The sequence below is a fragment of the Egretta garzetta genome, unplaced genomic scaffold (assembly GCF_000687185.1).
Source record: "Egretta garzetta isolate BGI_Z169 unplaced genomic scaffold, ASM68718v1 scaffold618, whole genome shotgun sequence".
NCBI classification, from domain to species: domain Eukaryota; kingdom Metazoa; phylum Chordata; class Aves; order Pelecaniformes; family Ardeidae; genus Egretta; species Egretta garzetta.
This window is the reverse complement of record NW_009260623.1, coordinates 84,821-95,029: the sequence shown is the minus strand read 5'-3', so window position 1 is coordinate 95,029 and position 10,209 is coordinate 84,821. Positions and strand designations below refer to the sequence as shown.

Sequence of the window (10,209 nt, the reverse complement as noted above, 5' to 3'; positions counted from 1 at the left end):
AGCTCAGACCTTCCAACTTCTCAGGAGGAATAATCCTATCAATTGAACTTTGTGTTATAAGGAGGACTTCTTTGCATCCTCATCACTCATTTCCTGATCTAATCCTTTGCTTTTATTGAACAAGATTAGATAGACCCCCCATCTAAAAGTTGGGCTGCCTGAATAGGATTGATTTCTCATTCGGTGACCCAAAGGCAAATGGTTTTGATTTGCCAAGATTTTCACTGGGTTTAATCAGTGGGTTTAATTAATCCTGATTGTTTCAGTTCAGCTGCTGAAATGCCAAATCAACTACTTGCACAGCCCTTGCAATGTACGCTGTGAAAAAGGGTTCCACCCATCCTTTTTTCTTCCCTATAGGTGTCACTCTTGAGTTTAATGTGAATGCATTCACCTCCAATATTTTATCCAGACATCATCTGATTAAGTTAGGATGCACAATTTTCTTGGGGAGCTTATTACATAATAAACCTACCCTTAATTTTTCTGTGAAGGTATATCTCATTTGTTCCACCTAAATTTAGACGCAATATTAATATACCAAATAGATTGTTGGACACAGTTTTCTTTGCATTGCAGAAAAGTAAAGTTTTATTAAAGGCATTGTTAACAGCAGAAAGTAGATCAGCAATTGCACTGCAGATAATTGTCTGCAGATGCAGTGACTTCAGATGAAGAACAATATAAAAAGGAAGTAGATAATTTTAGGAGAGTCCTGGAAATTATTCATCTTGACTTCATGTATAACATTTGTAGAGCAATCTGTGCGTTGGGGAGGTACGCAGCGCCTGGCTGTGTGTATTATTGCGTTGTAGGCCGGGCTGCTCAGATGGCAGTAGGTAGATCAGGAAAGACCAACGCATTGGTGGTATCTTAACACACTCTTGACTGCCCTGTGGAATGAAAGAAGAAACCATTAATCTGATGGAGAAATCAAGAGTCTCTTGCAGCACTGACATTGCAGATGTACCCATTATTTAAATGTCCATCTGCGTTAGCAAAAGCATGGGAAAGGAGCTTAGCCTGTTTCTGTAACTGAAGCTAAGACACCTTGAAATTAAGAGATTTGACTGTGAATGGTTTCATCCCTGTTGCAATTGCAAATGTGGAGGCCATAACACAAGGGATAGTATTAACAGGAAAAGAGGTGAAACACAAAACGTGAAAGCCGTGAGGACAGGATAAATTTATCCTCTTTGGAAGACGTTTCTTACCTGTCTTGTCACCAGCTTGACCATGAGAGTAGGAAGTAGAAGAATAAGAGTGGGATGATATTCCCCCTCCTTGGTGAGCTCCTTGAGACATTCTGTGAAAGGAAAGGATTTTTAATGAAGGGAATGATAAATACATTCATAAAGAGACATACTGTGACATAATGTGTAGTGCATGTAACAGCTCGGACCTTGCAAATACTTTTTTGTATTTTTTATTTCATTCCCTTCAACTATATTTTCCTAGAAAGTTGTAGAAGCAGAAATAACAAAAGGCTGTAGAATTATAATTCTTCTACTCTCACAGTCCAGCTGTGCTTCCTCGTCTGTTGACAGAAGGCAGTATATTACAGTTTGGTTTTGCATGGTGATTCCTCTCATGGAATTCACTCTGCACAAACAAGCCAAGTGGAACTGATTAACCAAAAATATGTCAGTAACTGTATGCTGTGTTTCCCTCTGTGTTTGATGTGCTTATTAACTTTATGGTATATACATTTCAATGCAGATGCTGTGAAAAAATCTGTTGTATTTAGATTTCAACAACAGACTGGTAAAACATTCTCTTCTGTCTTCCATGAGTCCCAATAGAGAAAAGACTATGATAGAATTTATGTCCATATTTGCAAACAGAATACGTACCCAATGTCTTGCTGTCCCTCCTGCAGCAGTGCTCGGTACTGAGCAATCTCCTGTTCCAGGCGGGTCTTGATGCCCAGGAGCATCTTGTACTCCTGGTTCTGACTCTCCATCTCACAGCGGATGCTGGCCAGCTCCTCCTCTACAGAGTTAATCTGCCCTTGGATTTGTTGCAGCAGCCAGCCGTAGCGAGATTCGGTTTCTGCCAGGGAGTTTTCCAGAGAGTTTTTCTGGAAGTGGAAATGCAGGAGTTTAGGACCAGAGCTCTAACCCATCCCTGCCCCGCGCAGGGGGGTGTTCGGGATGCCCGGGCTGCTAGAGGTGCCCTGCCGATTGACTTCTTCGATCTGCAGGAGTCAAACCCCAGACACACTTTCTGAGTGAGGAAATCCCCTCAGGGAGCGGATGACTGGGAACAAAGATAGACGGGGAGCCTCTCCCTTCCACACTGTCCTCATTGAGGCCAGCCTAGTCATTGCTCCGTCGATGCGGCCACTGCCCCTGCCTTTGCACATCAGGCCTGGCCTGCTCCCCCTCTGCCGCTGCGGTCTTTCGCCAGCAGCTCTGCCCTTCCCATTCCCCAGCTGTGCAAGGGAGGTGGAGGCAAGCAGCGTCCCCCTTTTAGCCAAGGGCATTGCATGCCCGGTACCAGGGTGTCTGGGTTTTCCCACAGGAGGAGACCCCACTTTGTGCATTGCTACGTACCTTGACTTCATACCACTGCTCAACCTCCCTGCGGTTCTTCTCAATGACCTGCTCGTATTCGTTTCTCAGGTCATTCAGTATCTTTGTCAAGTCTTCGCCGGGGGCAGCGTTGACCTCCACGCTCACGTCGCCACCAGTTTGAGACTGCAGCTGCCTCATTTCCTGCAGAGAGTGCGAAGAGAGAAACAAAGCGCACAAGTCATTTCTTGTGTTGGGGACAGCGGGCAGAGCGGTATCAAGGTTCAAGGGAACACCAGTCACGTGACATAAGGCTGAATTGACTTGCTGTGTAACTTTGAGAACCCTGAAGAATCAAAGGACTGTGTCTTGGCCATGCTAGTTATCATTGGATCGTACCTCCTCATGGTTTCTCTTAAGAGCAATCAGCTCATCCTTCAAGGACTCTAGCTCAGATTCCAGGGAAGACCGAATGCGAGTGAGATCATCCAGGGTATTTCTCAAGCCATTGATATCAGCCTCCACAGTCTGACGGATGACCAGCTCGTTCTCATACCTGTACCAAAGAAAAGAGAAGCATTGCACATTCGTTTCATTACAATACATCGGCTTGGTCATAACACTTGCAACAGGGTAACATCGCCTGCATTCATGAATCTCATAAAATTCATGACAGGAAAGATGTAAGGTTCACAGAGAGGCACTCACTTCATTCGGAAGTCATCACCAGTCATCTTGCTGTTATCAATGTCCAGAAGCAGTCTGTTGTTGTCCACAGTGGCAGAAACGATCTGCAAAAGGGGAAGTTGGAAAGGAGTCTTTCTGTGTTCAAGACATCCAGGGAAAGAAGAAAGAAGCTTTGGTAGGGCTTTGTTGCAGATCTTAGAATTTCTGTTTCACGCAGTAATGCCATGCAAAAGGAGCTGGTGTGTGTATAAGAATTGGGCTTCCCCAAACATTCTGGTGAAAGAGCATTTTGGTGGAGGAAAGAATAGAAGAGCATTTATGCTGGGAGATCACCAACTTCTATGGTTTTCTGCACTCTGGGTCTATAGGAAGTGTAGTCTTTGTCCCTGATGCTGTAATTTGTCTCATCGTAAAAAGCCTGATGGTAAGGGAAGGCCTTGGCCCTTCCACCTGGTACATGTAAGAGTGTGCAGAGACAAAGGGAGTTCAGGTCTGGCAGTGCAGGTGCTTTGGCTTTGCTCTCCATGCAGCTGAACTGGGTGGGAGCAGAGGGAAAGACGGGAAACCACCCCTGCCTGGTTTGGAGCCACCTGTACAGCGTGGGATTTCAGTTATGTGGGCCAGCATGTTTGGGCCTGGTGGAGCACTCCCCGGTGCCTCGGCTGTGCCCCCAGGGCACATCCCTTTTGGTGGCGGGGTGGTGTGGGGGTTTGCTTAGCCGAGAGATGGGAGGCACAGCTCAGCAGGTTTCTGCCTGCGGTACCACCAGCAAGGCCGTCCAGTAGGTGCCTCCCAGCCCCTTAGAGCCCATGCCCAGGGAAGGAGGAAGTCCTTACAAGTGAGAATAGAGCGCGGGAGATGGAGCCGCGTTGGTCGGGGCTACCTTACCTGATTCTGGAGTTGTTCAATGGTCTGGTAGTAGGAGGTGTAGTCCTTTGAAACACTGGGAGCTTGTTTCCTGTACCACTCCCGGATGTGGTGCTCGAGTTGAGCATTTTCCTCCTCCAGCCTTCGCACTTTGTCCAGGTAAGCAGCCAGGCGGTCATTGAGGTTCTGCATGGTGACCTTCTCATTGCCGCTCAGAAGGATGTCCCCCCCAGCACCAAAGCCTCCTGCAAAGCCACCACCAAAGCCTCCTCCCAGGCCTCCGCCAAAGCCACCAGTAAGGCTGCCAGCACCCATGCCCCCTCCGTAGCCAATGCCGCATGCTCCCCCACCATAGCTTCCACCGCCTATCACAGAGGAGGCGTATCGCCTGCAGGAGACGGAGGAACTCCTGCCACTGCCGCCACCGCAGATGCCTCCACCTCCACCTCCACCTCCACCGCTCCTGTAAGAGGTACTAGATGTTCTCTTGATGCTGCAGCTCATGGTGGAAGTAACCAGCTATCCAGCCCCAAATGCAAAGCCCGCTGCACAGCTTGATACAGAGAACCAAACTGCAGCCTCCTGTCCTCGCTGATGGCTATTTATACCTTGCTGGGTGGGTGTCACCTGTAAGGCAGTCCAGCTTCCCATGAAGTCTGCCAGCCTTAGTTGCTCATGCCAAAAGTGATGTGCTAAGGGGAATTTCTTTTGGGGCTTGGGACAGCCCTCCCCATAGGTATTGTGTTTGCGTGCTGATTCACACAAAGCATGCACTATAATTTTAGGTGGGTGGCTGTGTGTTAGATTTTGTTCCAGATAGTACGTTGCTGGCTACTTAGTGATTGAGACGCATTTTAATAGTTCTTCTTTGTTCTTTGTAGTCATTTTTTGTCCTGAAAACAGCTGGTGAAAGCACCACCTAGTTACTCTGTTTTAATTTCAGAGTTGGAGAAATGCAAACTCAGGCACCCTGTGTGTGAGTCTTGTTTCATTTTGCCTGCAGAACTGCCAGTACTTGGCTCTTTTGGATACAGAATCTCTAAGAATTTAGGTCCTTCCCTACAAAGAAAGCTCATCGCGGGTACTGTCTTTCAGAATGCTTAGTGGTAAATCTCAATAGAATAACCTCTGAAGAAGCTGTATTTCTGTTTTCACCAAACTCTGGTAGTATCACTCCAGGAAATAATCCTATGTCTTGCTCAGAGCAATGGACATGCAATGATGTAATTTTAAAGTTGTGATTTTTTAAAATTTTGTGCAAATTTTCAGTCACTCAAAGATTATTTTAGATTGAAATAGATGTATAGAATCTGTAAGGCATTGCTGACTCTGTCTTGGGAGAGAAGAGCAAAAGGATTCAGCTTTTCAACTTAGCAAAATGGGTGCTAAGATGGTTATCAGCTGCTCTCGAGGAAGGAGATACCAGGGCTATTTAAAATAAAGGACAATCCTGTTGTTCACATAGGAAGGAGCATAATCTGGTTTGAGTGTATTTGGGCTGGAAACTAAGGGAGCTTTTTATCCATGGGAGGCAGAAGGGTCTGGAAGGTGCTTCCATTGCGGGAGCTTTGGATGGAAAACAGAGAGTTTTGAGATTGACCTTGATCAATTGGTGATAGGGATTGTATCCTCAAGTGGTAGAGACTCAGCTGTGATGACCCTTTAGATCCCACTTACCTTCTATCTTTTGTCTCTCTAACACTGCAGAGGTCTCTAACACTGCTGCACAGTTGCAGCGTTTCTGTATAAGAACAGGATGCGATGAACCCTTCTTTGGAAATGAAATTTTGCCTTTAAATAACTTTTGGAAGATGTAAATTTTAAGCCTGAACATCAAGGGGCCTCTTTATGGGCGAGTTAAACTTTGATGGGAATTCATCTCTTGGGGAAGTTAAAAATTAAACTACTAGTTCATTTTGTTGTTGATTTATGATCATTTATGTCATTTATGATCTTATTTATACGCAGCTTGCAGTTATGGCTGGAGCATCATTTTCTCCCTTAGCCACAGTGATTATGAGACCCATAAAGGTTGCTAACGTGTGTTATGGCTGACTGAAGAATCATGGAAAGCCATTTATCCTCTTTCTGGATACCCCTACACATATTTTCATAGATATGCTGAAGATAATGTAATACTTTGATCTTCATAATTATGATTGTTCTTTTATTGGTAGCTCTCTAATTATCTTCACGTCAGAACCAGTTGCTTTGCATATGTTATTGAAACTGAGTCATCATTATTAAAAAATAAAAATTATTTTCTCACAGGGTGTGATTCCTTAGTCATATATTCCTCATTAGATTGTTGAAATGCACTTTTATTCTTCCCTATGAGATGTTTATTGCTGATTGGTGTTAATGCCAGAGGTGTTGATTTTATATCTCCTTCTCAGCGTTGTTGCATCATAACATCTGACCCAACAATTCCAAACATTTCCCAATGCTGTAATTTCATACCATCAACAGATGCCCTTTCCTTGTCTCTCTTTGTCCCTCTCTTTTTTTTTTTTTTTTTTTTTTTTTTTTTTTTTTTTTTTTTTTTTTTTTTTTTTGAATAGCTGATCTAACTAAGCTGCCTGCTGTAACTGTATCACAAAGACTTAAACTTTAGACTTTCTCTTCTGTAACTCCTGGGTGTTTCCACGTCTCTTATGCATTTTTGGTGCACCATCCCGTGGACACGGCTCTTTGGCCAGAGATGGCTGTTGTGAGTCAATTTGAACAAACTGATTTACTTCCCAAGCCAAAAAAGCCAGGTCTCTTAAGGTGCCATTAACATTCATAACCCTTGCGATGACAGAAAAAAGTCAGACATTTTCTGTTGTAGGGAGTATAGAGGCTCCTCAGCCATCTGAAGAGACTATTAGAGCTTTGAAATCATATCTTCCCCTGGAAGACTCTTTGCTCATAATGCACCCGTGAGCCTCTGTAAATCAGAAAAGTTTGTTTGAAGTAACGATGTTATGAAACCTTTCCAAGTGCTGTTTACTCACTGGTGAAATCAGATGCAGAGCCACAAACAGATGCTCCAAACTCCAAGAGAACCAAAAGCAGTCAGTGGTTTTCACAGAAACTCTGATGCCATTACTGGATATGTGTCTTTAATCACACAAGTGGGAGAGTACAACTTCAGAAGCAACTTCTGATAATTAATTGTTCTACAACAAATGAGTCAACTGTGGTCTTGGTAAGAAAAGTGCTACTCCCATGAGTTTCATCAGGAGCTCCATCTGTGCATTCCTCATCCATCGCCCATCACCCTTCAGCATCACTCACCTGTGCATTTCTTCAGTTTGTTCAGAGTGAACAATTTCCACAGCCCCACATTCTATTCTTATTTTCCTCTTATGTGACTCCCTGGGATGGACCTTTACACCTTGCACGTGTATAGACCTATAGAAAATCCTATTAAATGTGAGCTATTTTAATTCTACAGTCTATCTAAATTGTTAGTTCAGTAGCCCTTCCTACCAGTGAAAAAGGAAAAGTTTAAAGGTAATTCCCAAGAGAAATTAAGCTCTTCCAGTATAGCAATCCTTTCCTGTTCTCTTTCTCTCCAGTACAGCAATCCTTTCCTGTTCTCTTTCTCTCTCCCTGCTAGAATACGTTGTTATTATCAATGATGTTAACTAACTGAATTCTAAATTCCTCCCTGCCAAAGCCTTTTTTTTCCTTTCTTGTAGATCTTTTCAGAACAATAAGCAACTCTGTCGCTTTTCCTAAGAACCGTGGATGAAGTGAAGCGAGTGCCAGGAGCAGGCAGCGATATCAAAATACCTGATTGAACACATGACCAGGTTTCTGGAGCATCTGCCCACGTTAGATGGAGGCAGCGAGGCATGCTGTACGTTTGGCATGCCTCTGGCACGTTTCATGCTTTTTCCCCAGGACAGCCCTTGCCCCATACGTTGATGGAGGTTAGCGCCGCATGAATCAGTGGCGATATGCAAAAGGCGTTGTGCGACTCCACCAGCCATCTCATCCTGCTGCAGTGACTGGCAGTTTTGCAGTGCGCCCACTCCTTTCAGCCTGAAGATTTTGCATAGCTTTGGTTTTGCAGCTTTAACTTAAGACTCTTCATAGTGCTGCCTATTCACAAAGATGTTACACTCTTACAAATTAGTTCAGAAACGGGGAAAGACATACTGCCACTCTGGTGTTCCCTGGAGTTCTCTGGGTGTGGAAGACCGTATCTTTGATCGTTCTGATACTTCTCTGTGCTTCTGGAAGATTAGAAGGAAGCAAAATAACCTTTCAGGGTTATTTATATACAGTAGTTCAAGTTTCCATAATCCTGTCTCAGAAAAGACGTCTTCTTAAGCTGTTTTGGTTATGTTAAGTACATCTGAGATGTGAATGAATCCCAGCAGCCTTTGGAGATGAAAGTCATGTTTGCGTTTGCTTACATCATTTTCTATACTGTTAAAACCTGAAATGAGCTTTGTTTCCTTTGGAGAAGGGCTTTTGTTCGTACAAATTCCTGATGCTGGACTGAAAAAAGTCAGTTTGGAAACCCAGTTTTTCAACATGAATCGAAACATCTCTTCTCTGTGGACACTGACTGCAGGCTGCAATTTCGATATTGTGATGGCAGAGCCAAGCCACATGATGACTTAAAGAAGACCTAACCTAAATAATACTCTTGTAAGTTGTTTATGATGAGAAAACCTTTCATTGCATTACCCTAACAGAACAATACCTTCAGTCTTAGGTGAAACAGCAAATACCAGAGACCAGATTCGATAGGTGCAGAAGGGAACAACAGGCACTTGTTACAGAATGAAACCTGGCTGATGTTGTGCATCTGATGCATGCAACTGTAGATTGAAAAGGGGCTTCACTGTCATCTTCAGAAAGCAAAGTATTTATAAAATTGCTTTTCTAATATAGTATTGCCCTCTCATCTCCAATTTTATTGCATATTTTATCTTCCTAAGCAACAAAATATAGAAAATACTTTCAGTGGATGAAATGTGTCTCTCATCCCTTTAAAGGCATGGTATCAGCCAATTGAGTGTACTGACAAAAATTGGGTTCTTGGCATTATATTGGTGTTTAAATTGAAGTTTCTATTGTAAAACATAGGAGTGGGTTTGGTGCCTGACACTGAAGGCAACAGGCACACTGCTTTGTTGGCTGTATTTCCTAACAGAAGTTAGAAAGACGTAATTCTCTGCGTCGTCAAAGGTGTAGAAATACTTGATGTCAGGAAACCTGTATGTACTGGAACAACCTATACTGAGTCACACCTTTCCACAGGAACTCTAGCTATGATGAGCTGAGTAAAGCCAAAGATTAATGGACTCAGGTGAGTCATAGTAGTGGCATTGAGCACAGTTTAGTACATTAATAGTTAATGAAATAATCTTCAGAGAGTTGCCCATCATTGGTATTTTCTTTCGCCTTTCACTCACATCATTCAGGTCTTTCGTAAAAAGTAGAAAGGCAAGGGGACAGAAAGCGATCCATTAGTGGCCATTAGAAAACAAAATGGTAACTGGTATGTAATTTCACAGGAAGGAGAAAAATTGTGTCAAGAATGGATTTCTGTTTTCAACTTTGTACCTCTTGCTTTTAAGCAGAGAATTGTGACAGTCTCACCTGACTGACAGTTCCCACAGGCAGAGCTTGGACGTTGTCACACTTCATACAGCCACACTCAGAATTAGTGACATTTCCTCTTACTCAGTGCTATTATCTCAGCATGGTGTCCATTTTCTTAGTGCAAAATAGATTGTTCTGAGCCCGTGTTACAAAGTGTGATGGGACAACCTGTATTTGATTGGTTACCTTGATAGATACCCGTTCAAAGTTTGTTAAATTAAATTTCTCAGACACATTGTTTCTATTTGCATTGCAGAAGGAAAGTTTTATTAGAGGCAGTGCTATCAGAAGAATTTAAGCCCTTAAAACACCAGTTGACAAAGACAGGTTGAGTAAGGCAAGCGTTGCAGAATGGGAGAAGGGGTAATGAGGCAGGTGATCAGGAACTCCTTCCGAATTGTGCAGTTGTATCAGCTGTGCTGCGGAAGTGCTCAGTTCAGCCTCTCGTTGTCCTTGTTCAATGTGCCTTCGTTGGGAGGATGCCAGCAGCACTGCTGTTGTCTAGCACACTCTTGGCTGTCCTGTGTAAAGACAG

At 43.5% G+C, this 10,209-nt stretch overlaps 2 protein-coding genes across 2 annotated transcripts in view; both read right to left on the bottom strand.

The window, feature by feature from the left end:
* Positions 1 to 873: 873 nt before the first annotated feature.
* LOC104132225 (keratin, type I cytoskeletal 15-like) lies at positions 874 to 4,571 on the bottom strand. Its single transcript, XM_009645484.1, is given in 7 exon segments — positions 874 to 893; positions 1,215 to 1,306; positions 1,854 to 2,197; positions 2,556 to 2,717; positions 2,913 to 3,069; positions 3,222 to 3,304; positions 4,089 to 4,571. Coding segments are annotated over 7 exon segments (1,341 nt in total).
* Positions 4,572 to 10,131: 5,560 nt separating this feature from the next.
* Positions 10,132 to 10,209, bottom strand: part of LOC104132236 (keratin, type I cytoskeletal 47 kDa-like) — a 3,362-nt gene continuing 3,284 nt past the window's right edge. The window contains exon 8 of the mRNA XM_035900907.1: positions 10,132 to 10,195. Within this exon, the coding sequence (XP_035756800.1) occupies positions 10,132 to 10,195 (64 nt within the window). The remainder of the gene's footprint in view (positions 10,196 to 10,209) is intronic.